The sequence below is a fragment of the Pristiophorus japonicus genome, chromosome 4 (genome assembly GCF_044704955.1).
Source record: "Pristiophorus japonicus isolate sPriJap1 chromosome 4, sPriJap1.hap1, whole genome shotgun sequence".
NCBI lineage: Eukaryota > Metazoa > Chordata > Chondrichthyes > Pristiophoridae > Pristiophorus > Pristiophorus japonicus.
The window spans coordinates 197,380,408-197,396,629 of NC_091980.1; the positions used below are offsets into that span (position 1 = coordinate 197,380,408).

At 39.2% G+C, this 16,222-nt stretch overlaps 1 protein-coding gene across 4 annotated transcripts in view; it reads right to left on the reverse strand.

The window, feature by feature from the left end:
* Positions 1-14,091, reverse strand: part of ryr3 (ryanodine receptor 3) — a 561,329-nt gene extending 547,238 nt beyond the window's left edge. For 3 of the 4 annotated variants that reach the window (XM_070878984.1, XM_070878982.1, XM_070878980.1), the window contains exon 1: positions 13,978-14,090. In XM_070878984.1, the coding sequence (XP_070735085.1) occupies positions 13,978-14,025 (48 nt within the window). In that variant the 5' untranslated portion in view covers positions 14,026-14,090. Of the gene's footprint in view, positions 1-13,977 lie in introns of all 4 variants that reach the window. The other variant, XM_070878983.1, reaches the window with a different exon arrangement.
* Between the last annotated feature and the right edge of the window lie 2,131 nt (positions 14,092-16,222).

Genomic DNA, 16,222 nt, shown 5'->3' on the forward strand with positions numbered 1-16,222 from the left:
CTTCTTCCCACACTATTGCCCAATGCCCAAAGACTCCTTCTGTGTGTGACAACAAGACACATGCGCTTGCTCCAATCTAGCATACGGTTTTCACGACTCACAATGCGATCTCTATATTGGGAAGACCAAATATAGATTTGGTAACCACTTTACCAGCCATTTCTGTTCTGTCCAAGATCCTAACCTTCCTGTGGCTAGCCACTTCAACTCGGCCTCCCATTCCCATTCTGACCTTTCCATATTTAGCCTTCTATGATACTTCGGGGGCAGAATCTCATCTTTCTCCTTGGAACTTTAACATTGACTTAATCAACTTCAGATCTCTAGTTGTCTCTCTCATTTACCTTCGACTTCATCTTGAAGTTGTTTTCATCCTTTCTTTGTCATTCCCATTTCTTTTAACCACATTAATGAGATATTTACCACATTATTTTTGTTAACTTTTCATTACTTAATTGTTTGCATATCATCCAGCAATTTTTCATCTCGAATTTAAAAAAAATTGTTGGCAGATCATTAAACCCACAGTAACTGCCTCTTTAACTGCCAGTTCTGACGAAGGGTCATCAACCTGAAATATTAACTCTATTCCTTTCTCCACAGATGCTGCCTGACCCGCTGAGTATTTCCAGCATTTCTGGTTTTATTTCAGATTCCAGCATTCGTAGTATTTTACATAGAAACATAGGTGCAGGAGTAGGCCATTTGACCCTTCGAGCCTGCACCACCAATCAATGAGTTCATGGCTGAACATTTTGCTTTTGTATTAACTGCCCCTTTGTGGCTTTTACTCCCCACTCACTGATTTTGTTCAGTCACATAAAGGTGCTTGTTGATCTTTTCTCGGATGATGAAGGGCCTGTTGTGTAATTTTAGCATTTTTTGTTTTTACTCAAGGAACAGTCGTATGTTGCAATATGGGAATGTAGACTTCTTCTGTCGGCTGAGCAGAGATTTCTTCCTCATCCATATCTAGCTGGTGACATCTCAGGGCCTTTAAAAGCTAATGCTACTTTTGTGTGTATGGTTCAAGGGCAATCAAACAGCTAAATATGTTGAGAATTTATGGCTCGCAAGCCAGAAATTCATACTTGTAAATTAAGTAACTGCTTTGGAATAGCAGAAATTGTTGAGGAAATGTGAGTCTGATGTTTATATATATATATATATATATTAGTTGCTCTCTCGTGGCATTGCTCATGGGAAGTCAAGACAAAGCGTGGTCTTAATGTGAATTGGTGTTCGAGAGTGGGGAGTAATTGTACCAGGATGCACTGACATAATTCATTCCCACATTAAAGCTATACATTCTGTCCTTAAATTTTATATCTCCTTTATAAATTCCTCTGTCCACAATTATAATGGAAACTGCCGAGGTAAACTGGTCATGTGTCAGCCATGGCTGAATGGTAGCACATTCGCCTTGGAGTCAGAACGTTGTGGGTTCCACTCCCGAGCACAAAAATATAGCTTGACACTCAGTGCAGTCCTGAGGGAGTTCTGCGCATTTGGAGGTGCCATCTTTCAGATGAGATGTTAAACCGAGGTTTCGTCTGCCCTCTCAGGTGGACGTAAAAGATTGCATGGCATAATTTTGATGAAGAACAGGGGATTTCGCCATGGTGTCTTGGCCAATATTTATCCCTCAACCTCAATCACTAAATCAGATTATCTGGTCCTTATCACATTGCTGTTTGTGGCAGCTTGCTGTGCAAAAATTAGCATACCATGTTTCCTACATTATGTGAGTGACTACACTTCAAAAGTACTTCACTGACTGTAAAGCGCTTTAGGACATCCTGAGGTTGTGAAAGGTGCTATATAAATGCAAGTTACTTATTTCTTTAATTACACGCTCCTGCTAGTGGTGGCTCTGATGAACTCCACTGGCAGGAAGTCATAATTACAATGTGACAAGTTTATGTTGGCAGTTTTCATTATAAATATGAGCAAAGGAATTTATAAATTTAAAAAGGTTGATAGATGGGGTGCATAGTAATAAGGTTTTTATTATATTATTAGCTGATGACCCATGGCATTGAACATGGCAAGTCAGAGAATATAGTCTCTTACCTGTCATTTCTGTCTTTGTGTAGCTGTTTCTTTCTCTTTCTCTCCTCCTCTGGTTCTGTCTGCCTCTCTATTATCTTCTACTTCTCTCCCTTTAACTTTTTTTTCTGGGTTTCTTTTTTTTCCTTTCAGGTGGGATATGATGGATGATAGTCATGATTTAGGGTGGGGTTTTGCAGAAAATATGCCCTCAGTGCCTCCCTTCACATTCTCAATCACTTGTGCTTCTCCCAACCTCTCACTCCCATTGTGTCCCCTACAACTACACCTTCCCATTACCCTCTCCGCTTCATAACACACTCTACCCTGACCTCCTCCCCTCACTCCCACCATTACCTCTTCCCTTTAACCTTCCCTCCCCTTTGCTTTACCGTCATTCACTTCACCTTTAACTCTCCATCCATTAACCCCACTCCCATTCACTTCAAGCCAGGACAGGTGGTGAAATACCAAAGGCCAGCTCATCATCCTCTCATCCCTCTCCCCCTGTACCTTCTTATGAGTTTCCCTTAAAAAGGCCAGTTTGTTTTCAAAATTACACTTTTTTTCAAAAAATCACAAATTAGGGAGATTGCCTGTCTGGCTTTCTATTCTCTTTCTTTCTGCCTCTCGCTTTGTTTCATAGGCACTAAAAATGATAATCTGTCTCATAGGTGTAAGTTATTGGCATAGACATTTTCTAACTGCCAACAAAACATTGGTGAGATAATTAGCTAGCTTCAAAATGTATCATTTTTTGGGGGAAATTGAAGTCACATTACATGAAAAAACATTTCTGTCTCTCACTCTTGTCTCTCCATCACATACAGCCTTTTTTTTTAAAATCAATATGAATTTTACCTTAGAAAATGTCATGAAATTTGTCGTCCAGCTTTTCTATAATTAAATTTGAATTTCAACATTTTTTTAAAAATAACTTTTCAGCAGAAACTGCTCGATGCTAAAGAAACATATTCTTCAGTAAAGCTGACTGGACACCACAGATATATCTTGGTACATTAGATACACTGCTCATGTTCACGCGGCACATTCCAAATTCAGCATACAACGTTACAGCTCTGGGCAAAAATATAATTCCAAGCCCAGACTTTTGGGCCTTTAAATAAAAACCTTATTGAAAGTATTAAAAGATAAATTGAACCATGTTCTGATGAAATTATTTGTTTTTGATTAATGTCAGCTACGGAGGAAAAAAAAATCCAAAAGCATTGTGAGAGAATTGTGGGAGCCCAGTGGCCAGTTTATACAACCCGGTGGCCACAGTGATGAGTTTACAAAGGCACTCTCCATTATAAACGTATCATGGGGAAGTCAATTGGCACAAACATCACTCTGATTTTAACTCCAGGAGAATTCTCTGCTCAGGCCGGAGTTAAAATTATAGTTGGGCCTCAATTATGTCATCAGGCCGCAACAATCATATGTAAAGAAGGACCCTGTTGGGTCTGGGTGCATGTCCTTGCTGCCTGCTCAGGAGAGCAGGTTAAAATTGCATAGGTTTCAATTATGGCGGCTTTTGGACAGGTAAGAGCCAGCATGATTTTAACTGCCCACCTGCCAAGTTTCTGCTGAGCTAAAATCACCCTGTGTGTGTGGAAAAAAGATGTTTAATATGTTATACATAGATACATCTAAAATATTTCTGAAGCATTTCATAGGGTGATTTTATATAATAATTAAGATTGCAACACAAAACAATAAAAACACTTTTGTTTGGAAATCTGTATCATATCCCATCTTAATTAACTTTTAAAATAAGGCAAAATAATGTGTACAACTGATCCCTGTTGTTACCATATTCAGATTTGCCAGCATGACAACATGAGCAAAATCCAATTAGAATAAATTGCTCCAGTGGAATCACTAATACTCACAAGTTCGATGAGCCAAATGGAATTCTTCTAAGCTGTAATGTTTACAATTCAAATTACACGGTTGTCGTCATTGCAGGTAATATTTCTCATAAAATATTCAAATTAGACCATGTATCAAATGAGAAGAATAAGTTAGTCACATTTATCATGGCTACTATAATTTTGTGAAGTTTTTAAAAATTTAATTATTTATTTAGAGAGTTGTACTTCTGATCGGTGTAATGTGTTTATATGAAAAATTGAAGATATATTGGAATAGATAGTACAAATGACAAAATGTGAGTATCTATGAAAGAGAATTGTTAATTTTCCAAGCAGAAGCTGCAATACAAGTGAAATACTCAGTCTCAATGATATGCAAATGATCACATTATAAATGCCATTATTTTGTATAAAAGGAGACTTTTCATAATCTCTAGACTAGTGGAAACTTGCTTCCAGTTTCTGATATTTTGATGGATTACATGTGGACAATCAACTGTGATTTTTCTTTTCAGATAATACTTTGAAAACAAATATCATTCATTTCAAATAAAGGAAACTGAATACATTTAACTGTTCAGGGGAAAAATATGATGTTTTTCACAATTCATAACAAATATTTTTATGGAATTATAATTTTAAAAAGGGTGCAAGAATTATATGAATTTTAGAAAAATAACAATGTCATAACACTGAAATGAAATTAAATTTTGCATGAAGTAATGCCTAATGTTATATCAGCAATAGTTAAACCCTTATAAATGTCCTTGCTAAAAGAATATAGTATAAATTGTTACTAGTTGCTCTGCTTATTTAAGAATCAGAGCCTACAGTTCACAATGGAATTTTAATGAAGTATGTCTTAGCTAAAAACAGTAATTATAAAAGAAAATGATTACATTCCTGTATCAAGCTTGGAATAGCGATATTTATTACTTTGAAATTTTCATGCTGGATTAGATTTTTTAAATTTTATCACAAAGAAATAAATTCATAAAACATAGCTGCTCTTTCTAGATATTAGATTAAATATGCTCATTTATGAGAAAAAAACAATGGTTAACAATAACAGTATGCTTTTGTCTTCCAGTATTTTATTGTAATCTCTGCTGAGGCAAAGCATTACTTTGTGATACAGTTATAAATCAATATGCTAAATTATGGTTTCACACAGAGATGAATACTAATAGTGCCACGATCTGATTGCTGTTCTGAAATAGTTACTTCTTTAGAAATCCTATCTGCCACCCAGTTAGTATGTGTCATCACTTTACTGATGTAGTAGTGCTGGTGCAATGGCCTCAGAAGGCAGATGAGAGCAGGGATTGCATGCATCTTGGCAACATCAGCTTTTCTACATCTAATTTTATACCAGGGAGAACCAAGCTGGAACGCTGTATGCTTCCAGAAGAAATCAGTCTCTAAATAAGAGTTACCAGAACACATTCTCACAAAAATAACCTTTAACTTTCACCCTTCCAAATAAAATGAAATAGTATTTATTTTTGTTAACTTTTAAGCTTCTTTTCACTAATTTATTTAGAATGTGGCTACAAATATTATGTTTCCAATGGTAATATTTCTATACTCTCTCTGAATATCTTTTTCTGGATTCCATTTATTAAAAGATAATTGTCTTCTGTAGGAGGATGATAAAATGGAATGACATTTGTTTTCTAATTAGTTTCCAGCAGAGTAGCATTCCTCATACCCTGCCAACGCTGCCATTTTCAATGTGGGTGAGCAGAGTAAAATGGAGCTGTGCATTCCCATCCATAAGCATCTTGACACTATTTCTTGGGCTGCCCATCATCATCATCATCATAGGCAGTCCCTCGAAGCGAGGATGACTTGTTTCCACGCCAAAAAGGGATGAGTTCACAGGTGTTTCAATGAAGGACCTAATATTCCAGGTCCCGAATATTAGGGTGGAAGATGCCTGTGCTTGGATTTTTTTTTAAACGTATGGTGGCTGTTGCACACCAGCCACCACATGGGCTTGACAGAGCTAGGTCTTGGTCCAGTGGCAAGGATTACCCAAGACTAACTGGAGACCAGCTCTGCTGCACAGACCGAGCACGTATACATATCGCAGTGTGGGCTGGCCCGTGCTGCCCCTGAGCTCTTACCTCTTCTGGGCCCCAGATTCACGCCTCTCTTGGGCCCCGGTCACTTCCCTCTATGGACTCTTGCTGCTCCTTCGCCCCTCCTGTTGTGCCTACCTGCACTGCAATCAACGACCTGGCTTCGTAGCTGTCACCCTCCTGCAGCAGCGCGTGCTGCTCCCTGCAGTGGTATGCCGCCGCACACTGCTCCCTCCAATGGCCCCGGCCTGCTGATTGGGCTGTCCAATGGGACTGTGACAGGTGCAACAGACCCACCAGTGCATCTATCAATCCAGCAGTGTTGGAAAAACTCTAACATGAAATAAAATGTTTCTTTTTTTAAAGCCGCCACAGGAATGAGGGCATAGGGTATCCTGATTTAAAAATAAAATAGAATTACAATAGGTTCTTTAAATATTTGTTTACATCATACAGACGAACGTGTGGCTCACATGATTGAAGGGCATAGTTTTTAAGAAATAGTTGGACTTATGCCAATCTAAAGTGAGGTCTGTGTTACGCTGCCTTGCACACTATTGAGAGAAGCTAAGCGTGTCTACTGTTCACAAAAAAATCTGTATTTGAACTTCACCACTTGATCGTGTACCAACTTATTTTAGTGCAAAATTTCCCCAGAGAAAGTCACTAATGTTGGAGACACCTCGTTTACTGCCAAATTATTGTTTGATCATGATCAAACATTTTGCCAGATTTAGTCCTTTTTGCTGAGAAACAATTACCGATGTTACTTGCAGAGAGGGACTATGTACAAGTAAGATCTTTCAGGCCTCAAGTACAATAAATGTAATTATCTAGGTAGTCCCTCGGAATTGAGAAAGACTTGCTTTCACTCCTGAAGTGAGTTCTTTGGTGGCTGAACAGTCCAATACGAGAGCCACAGATTCTGTCACAGGTGGGACAGATAGTCGTTGAGGGAAGGGGTGGATGGGACTGGTTTGCCACAAGCTCTTTCCACTGCCTACGCTTGATTTCTGAATGCTCTCGGCGTTGAGACTAGAAGTGCTCAGCGCCCTCCCAGATGCACTTTCTCCACTTAGTGCGGTCTTTGGCCAGGGACTCCCAGGTTTCAGTGGGGATGTCGCACTTTATCAAGGCAACTTTGAGGGTATCCTTGCAACTTTTCCGCTGCCCACCTTAGGCTCGTTTGCCGTGAAGGAGCTCCGCATAAAGCACTTGCTTTGGGAGTCTAGTGTCTGGCATGCGAACTATGTGGCCTATGTGAATTATTGTACAATAAATGTACAATAATACATAGAAACTGCAATATTTCCTAGCTGGTAAAATAAAGGCAGATGCCATTATTTGTCTAAAGATGTAGTACATGAGGTAAGCTACCCAACCTCTTGAAATCCCAATACACATGAACACCAAGAGCTTAAAAATGATAATAAATCACTACATGTCTACATATTATAAAGACTGACACACTCACACTCTGGAGTGTGTTACAAAGTAATAATATCTCAAATTTTAATTTGACAACAATTACTTAAGCTGAACTCCAAAATGTATTACTATTACTGCACCTAATGGGCTTTTATATAAATATTAATAGACTACTCATTTTCAATTCATAAAATTACCTACGTGAACTATTGACTATGCTAAACTAATTGATCCATTATCTATTTGAGAAATTTGTAATTTTAAGCAGTAGATGCCTCATGACTATAAATAGTCAACGGTTACCTCGTTAAGCAAAGGTTAGCTGACATTTCAGACTCATTTCTGTCTCCTGGTTTGGTCAAGAATACTTAAGAGAATTGTCCACAATCAATTATTAAAAATACTGAACCATTCTAACATTTTAAACAATTTTCACATTTGCAAACAAATTATCACACTTAAAACATATTAAACAAATTACTAGTGGTTTTCACTGATGTAGGCCTTTGACTATAGAATCATTACACATTATTCTGCAGAATCATAGATTGATCACCTGTTATAAAGTGGTTCAATTTCAATTTGGTAAATAGCGTCCATTATTGTAATGAAGGAGTTTGTTCAAGATTCAAATAAATACAAATTACTATTCTGCAAGTAATGTACTTAGTCCATTATAATTTCTTATTTTAATGTCTGCCTTGGTCATTAGGTTGACAGGTTCATTACTTAATTACCTCTTCCTATCTCGAACAAAATAATCTATCTGAAATTATTATATAATGTCAAGGTATAATTTATTATTTTTTATTGTTCCCATTCTAAATAAATTAATAACACAGTTGCATATTACATATTTTATATTGGTGGAAAATAAAACAAATCCTGATTCTGATACCCTGTTCAGAAATTTCTAAGAAATGGCAATTTTCCTTACAATTTATGACCTTCTTGAGAAAATTTCAGGAAGGTAGTTTTAAAATGTTGTTCTTCCTGAGAATGCAATTGTTAGAGGGAACAAAAAAGCAACCAACTACAAAGCACCAGTATTAAGGATCTTTCCTGTTTCTCGAGCAGCTAACAAGTCATTTAATTGGCATAAGTGTCAAAAGGTTTATTAATCCAGCTAAAAAATAGCTCAATGATAATCTCAATCTATCTACAAGACCTTCCATTTGTTTATTCATTTGTGCTCATTATGAATGTGCTCAGAAACTCCACATTTACATAATTAGTTCTGATTTTAGAAAACAGGATACGTTAATTGCCAATTTAATGATGACTGACAATTTAAGGAACCTTATGAGATAATCTGTATATTATAAACACAGTATTTCAAATTACCATGCAAAACAAAGGCATTCTTTATGCCACAATGTGAAACAAACTACACTTAAGTATGTGGTAACAACTGATACAAAAGCCTTTGCCTTTATTTTCTAGCTATTTCTTTGTTTATAGGTTAAAAAAATACTGTACTTTGTTTTCCTTCACTAGCCTTCATTACGCATAAAGCATCATATTAATTATTTTATTTACCAACATGGTCAGTCGCTAATATAGTAATGTCGTCATTATGTACTTTACTGCATAAGATTGTAAATGCTATGGGGATTATATAAGGCACAGAAGGTAAAACACTTTGGTAGTTTTATCGGTGCAATCAGGTGATGATTTGCATCATACTTATTCATCGCAATTAAAATGAATGTGTTTGATTGAGATGGAATTCATCAAATGTATTTAAAATTATTTGCATTAATCATTTCAATTTTCCATAAGCCTAGAATATTGCTATATATCCCCAAAAATGTAATCTGTTCTTTTAAATTAATAAGAATATCCAATTAAAAAAGCCTATCCATGTGAGTACTGAATGCTATTGATAATTAACTGAGCAAATCTTAAATGGTCATAGAAATTTAATCTGCTATCAATATTTGCCTTGAAGAAGGGCAGTGGAATTTTCCTGATATCTTGGTCAATATTTATCCCTCACCCAACATCAGTTAAAAACAGAATATTTGGTCATTTAGCTCATTGCTGTTTGTGGGATACTACGCTGCACAAATTGGCTGACACATTTCCCTTCGTTACAACAGTGAATACACTTTAAAAGTACTTCAAGCACTTTGGGGCGTCTTATGGTCATGAAAGGCACCATATAAAATGCAAGATTTTTATTTTCTTTAAGTATTTTAAAAAGTCTGTTGTGAGAAAGTGGCATTTAAGTAAAGTTCTGACAACAGGAAGAGTTAATGCTAAGAATCCTTGGTACTTCAAGACAGCACTGTGAGACAAAGAATGTTTCACAACCAGAACTGGTAGACCTATGCTGTGAACTTAGAGGCAGAGCATGATTCAAGTGACTCAGAAAAACAGCACTTTCACCTGACATTGTTCCATTGTTTTGTTAATGAAAGCCAAGAAATTATAGTGACTCATGAGCCAAGAATCATGTCTGAATTTTTGTTTTGGAATTAAAATTGGTTTATTATATATTCCTTGACAGATGTCTGTTTAAGGTGATTGACACATAAAAAGTGAACCTTTGCACTACATGCATCACCCAGGTTGACTAAAATGGTATGGGATTTGTAATACCCCCAAAAAGGACAGGGTGGGGGTAGAAAAAAAAAAGAGGGAAAAAAATTCTACAGCAGGCAGATTCAGAGACTTTCAGTTGAACAAAAAGTCTCCAAGAAAGAGAGCATGCAGATCAGAGAAGCTTGGATAGGTTGAAAGAAAAGTTCAGAAGATATAGGCAAATGCTTCAAGTGTTAATTGTATATACAAGTTTTCCTTAAAATAGAGCATGGTGCCAACAGAAGTGTCCCAGAGGAAGCAAGTCATCCAACTCTACTACTCCAATTCCTACAATGAGTCCAATCATAAATTATCCTTGCTGACTATGTCAATCTTTGACATTGAGCTTAATATTAGGCCAGATTTTGCTGTAAAAATAATGGTGAGTTTAACAGCGCTCAACATTATTTATGTGCAAATTGAACAGCAACTTCCAGCGACCACACATATGTAGTTAAACGCAGAAATCCGGAAGTTGCTGTCCAAGGTGCCCTGCTCCTCCAAAAGCTTCCCCAAAACAGCTTCTCACCGTCTGACTCACCATTCAAATACATTGAAAGGTATGACGTTGCTGTACTTACCTCTTAGAAAGTCTATGGACAAGTGTAAGTCTAACGAATGGTGACAGAGCAATAACTTATATTAGGTAAACTCTAGTTGATGTTATGATGCACCTAAATTGCCTTTGTAACCTTAAGTTTATTAATTGTGTCAGTTAATTATATCTGCTTAAGTATCTCACATACTTTTAGTGTTTAGTATTGAAATGCTGCTAATTTACCCATTTAAGATTTAGTTCCATGAATTCTGTGATGATTTGGCAAGAAGAGGTGAACTTATTCACATTGTAGTGATGATGATGATGCACCAATGCTATGAAATGTAATTGGTTATGTAAAAGTTAATACAATTTGGACTGGTAATGCCGACACTTATGGCCGCGGGTTCGGCCAGGCCACCAACATGCAGCTGGCGGGGGGGGCCCCTCTTGGGTGCCAGGCTGCTGGCCTGGCCAAAACCCTTCCTGGTGGCCCAGTGTTTGCCACTAAAGTGGCTGCAGAGTTCGCAGCAGCCCTCCCCTTTAACTGAAGGGCAGAGACGTTGTGACGTGCCAGCGCGATGACGTCATCAGCGCGATGCTGATGCCTTGCAATGTTGGTCACTCTGCCTGCCCCCACGCCCGCCCCACTAGTGACGGCCACTTCGCACTGCTCCAAAAAAAACCCTAAGTGCTGAATTTCAGCGGCATGGGGCGGTCAGAACACATCGGAATCGATAGGTGTGCCTTGCTTCGGGCGGTTGGCAATTTCAGCCCCATACTCTGTAATGTTTGTGGCTTCACTGACCACAGCATTCACATCCTTGCATCGTCATTACAAGATACTGGGCCGGTTTGCAGTACAAATAAGTGAGGCTAACAGTGCTTACCGTTATTAACGAGTAAATTGGACAGCAACTTCCAGAGACAGCACATATGCAATTAAATGCATAAATCAGGAAGTTGCTATCTTTTCTTTCTTTATGTCTCTTTTACATCTTTCCCTCTCTTAATCCAATCTTTCTTTCCCTCTCTTTTTTTTAAGCTTTCTGTACCCGATTTGACATTGAATTCAATATTCTAACTGATACCTTCTGGTTCAAACTCTGTGCTGCTCATTAGCAATTCTTCAATCTGATTGGTTAAGTGGGGAACAGTTGATTGATCTAATCACACAGGTCCAAGATGCTCTGTAGAGGATGCTGTGCTTTTTCTATAGTTGGCTGACAGGAACTTCTAGTACAAAAGCCCATAAAAAGTCTATGGGCAATTGAAAATGTAATGAATGGCAATGTTCCCCCTAATCTTTTTGGGTGCGCGGCCCCTTTAAGGGGCTGTGCAGCCCATTCACAGTTTTGCGCATCCGCGAAATTTAACATTGGAAATACCGACCCGGGCTATGCGGGATAAGCAGAGCTATGCAGTCGCACAACTTATAGGGAATGCTGATGAACGACCCCACTGACCACAAAATATTGCCCATTAATTATAAACAGAAGCAACTGCAGCCCCAACTTCTTATAATAGCAACAGTTTCATGCAGGAGAAGGCACAGTCTATCAGCCATGTTCTCCAGTAAAAAAAGACTTGAGTAAAAGAGCAATTTAATTATGTATTTATGGTCAGTATTGAATAACTATTAATCTGTTTGACTGAGAACGCACCACTAGAATCTAGTGACCTGCGGCTCGTTTACCTCCAGCTAAAATACTTGAGTATTAAATCTTTGAAAAAACAAAATTAGTTTTTAAACTGAAGAAATCCATTTGAAAAGTTATTTAAATAAAATCTTCAGAGTTAACAGAACGTTCACCCTAACACTATTTAAATTCTTTAAAAAGATCTGGAAATAAAAGCTATAGCAAAAGTAATTGACCATGGAGCTGTTGGGCTGTGGTTAAAAACCAACTGGTTCACAAATGCCCAAGGGGAAGGAAACCTACTGTTGCTACCTGGTCTGTGACTCCAGTCCTACAACAACATGGCTGACAATTAACTGCCCTCTGAAATGGCCTAGCAAGCCAGTTACCACGACCGTCTCTGGGCAAATAGAGACGGGCAGTGTCTTGCCAGTGACGCTCACATCTCGAGAATGAGATGAAAACTAAACTCCAAAAGAAACTAAATAATATTCGAGATAACACTGGATTTTGCTGTGAAAATAACGGTGAGGCTAAATTTCCTATTAAAGCGCTTTTAACTTGCAAAGTTTCACGTGTCTTTGGCCTGTTTTTTTTGAAGAGTCTTATACAAGTGCAGTGCTTCTTCTACGAGTTTGCGAGGGAGAAGGTGGGGGAGAGGAACTCAGGGGATATGAGTTTTTAAGGTTTAAGTGTCGGCGTTTATCACTGAGAAAGGTGGGGGAGAGGAGGTTGAACTGATCTATGACAAGGGGGGTGAAGGTTGAACTTATATCCAAATCTCCTCTTGCCAAATGAAGTTCACACCACGGGCGTTCATATTTCATACAAGGAAATTAAAAGATGCTACTCTGAGCATTCGCCTTAAACTAGCGCCGTGTCCCAGACCCGCTCTGCTCACTCCGACAGCCGCTGGGCAATGTCCCGAGTTAGGCTCCCTGGGCGAACACATGACACAATGCACCTGTTGGCGTGTGTGCGCTGCCAGCACGGATCGCTTTCAGTCCAACACCGGGCAGCACATTCCTCGCATGCACCACAGTCATCCCGCTTAAAATAGGCACAGCCGTTCTGTACTGAAGTTGATCTGTGAATCGCTCTTCGCTTGGGAAAGCCCAGTGCCCGAGGAAATCCAGTTTGTGTAAGAGTTAGTTTGAGTTATTTCTTGACAGCTCTGCTTTCGGAAAGCTCTATATTCCACAGATGTTATCATCAACCACTCGTTAGCACTTCTAACTTAATCTATTTTTTAAATTTTCTCTCTACCTTTTATTAAGTCAGTTACGTGACAAACTTCAAGCTGGTGTTAATGCGTTACTCCGATCCTCGGATAGTTATGGAATGTTGCTAAAATAATCTCCGAAACCGAGTGCCGGGGAATGCATGTTTTTAAATACTCTCCAACAAACACGCTCTAAAGTTCACAACATAGAATAATCACGACTACATGGGAATTGCAGTCCTTTTTGTCAAAACATCAACACAGTTGCAATGTAACATCAAGTAACATTGCACATAAATCACATGTATTACACAGGCGCTGCACTTCAGAGGGGAAAGTTCGTGCAGGGAATAAAAACCAAAAACTGCCCAATATCGAACACCTTGCTCTTTCGTTTCGCAATGTGGCGGTTTACATGATAACTACATTACTGTATGCACACAGCCTGCGAGCCTAGGTTTTGTGACCGCATAGAAAGCCCGACTTGAAGCCCTAAATAGCTCACGCTTAGTGCTGTTAATCGAGTCGAGATGTTCCGTATGTTGATACTCACAGTTCTGAGGAACTGAATTTCATCTTCCCCTTCGCCCCCTTCAGCCATGGTTGTTGGAAGAGCCGACTCGGCTCACACGCTGGACCCTTCGTCCCTCTACTGTCAGCGAGCTGCTCGTCTCCCAGTATTAGCATAGACCGATCCATACATCCATATAGGGGAGCCTGGGCACGCCGAATCCAATGACTGTCAATCAGCCCTCACTTTCACTGCATCTGCCCTTCCATGGGAAATTCACAGACCGTGTTGACTTTTTCTCATTAAGGGGGAAGTTGTCGGTGATCCAAATATAATCCTCAATCTGCTCGCCTCGGGCAGGAAATGCAACACTTGAATTTACGCAGCCCTTTTTCGCTATTGATGATCTACTCAGCGCAGGACATCTCAGCGCTATCCTTGTGATATTGAATGGTTATCAGAAAACAAAGACTCCGATTGCCCATTTCTCCTGTATGTTTGATTTATCCAAAACAAAGTCAGGCGCAAATACATCCAGGTTGTGTATGTTGTTTGCCACTGGGCATATTGGAGCAAAAACGCTACATTCATATTACACTTAAATTGCTAATGAATCCTCCGTGTCCCAGTTTAAGTCTGCACTTGTAAGAATTAGCCGCAGAGCTGCAGCGTTACATCTGTTAGAAAATTATATTCAGTTTATCAGCAAATGAGCACATAAATCTAGGCTGACACTCCAGTGCACCATCATCATAGGCAGTCCCTCGGAATCGGGGAAGACTTGTTTCCACTCTTAACATGAGTTATTTGGTGGCTGTACATTCCAACACAATCTCTGTCACAGGTGGGACAGATAGACGTTGAGGGAAGGGTTGGGTGGGATTGGTTTGCCGCTTGCTCTTTCCGCTCCCTGCGCTTGATTTCTGCATGCTCTTGACGACAAGACTCAAGGTGCTCAGCGCCCTCCCGGATGCACTTCCTCCACTTAGGGCTGTCTTTGGCCAAGGAGTCCCAGGTGTCAATGGGGATGTTGCACTTTATCAGGGAGGCTTTGAAGGTGTCCTTGTAACGTTTCCGCTGCCCATCTTTGGCCCGTTTGCTGTGAAGGAGTTCTGAGTAAAGCGCTTGCTTTGGGAGTCTCATGTCTGGCATGCGAACTATGTGGCCTGCCCAGCGGAGCTGATCAAGTGTGGTCAGTGCTTCAATGCTGGGGATGTTGGCCTGGATAAGGCCGCTAACGTTGGTGTGCCTGTCCTTCCAGGGAATTTGTAGGATCTTGCAGTGCAGTGCTGCACTGTCAGAGGTACCATCTTTCAGATGAGACGTTAAACCGAGGCCCCTTCTGCTCTCAGGTGGACATGGAAGATCCGACGGCACTATTTCAAAGAGCAGGGGCATTATCCCTAGTGTCCTGGCTAATATTTATTCCTCAATCAACACAACAAAAACAGATTATCTGGTCGTTATCACAGTGCTGTTTGTGGGAGCTTGCTGTGTGCAAATTGGCTGCCGCATTTCCTACATTACAACAGTGACTACACTTCAAAAAGTATTTCATTGGCTGTAAAGCCCTTTGGGATGTCCTGAGGTCATGCAAGACGCGATATAAATGCAAGTCTTTCTTTAAATGTGCGTGGTCTTGATGGACATGCTTAAGAAGTGATGGTGTGGTGTTAATATAGGTGAATTCATAGTAATAACAATTGTAGATTTGGGTCTATATATCGCATACTATGTGAGCACGCCAAAGTAAGGAGATTGATTTGGCTTTATTGACTATTTCTCCAAGAATAGCTATTTACATATATGATGAACTCTTGGTGCTTGCTGAGGTGATTGTCTGTTAGGAAATGGATCATGTTTTATATTTTCATCATTCAGTGCCAGCACTGTGAAGTTTTCCTTCATTATACACCTAATGCACAATAATCCCTGAAAAGCTTCCCTTACAGTCCACATTTAATTCAAAATTACTTCATTCAAGTTTCGCTAATTCATTTTAGCACTAAATTCCTACATTGTTGTACTATTTATATTACTTGATTCAAATTATTGGGTAATTGAATAATTTTGTGGCAAAAACTGAATTATCAGAAGAAAACCAATGTGAATTGGCCTTTTGTGTTATTTTGTTTTAGCTCATCAAGGTGAGGAGTACTTGGGATGGGTAATGAACCCTTTCCATTTCAGGCATCCAGTACCAACAAGAAATACTCCCAGATCAGAAGTAGCACAGTTACATGCAGAGTAAAGCTTTATCTTCCTGTCCCAACAATGTACTTCAGTC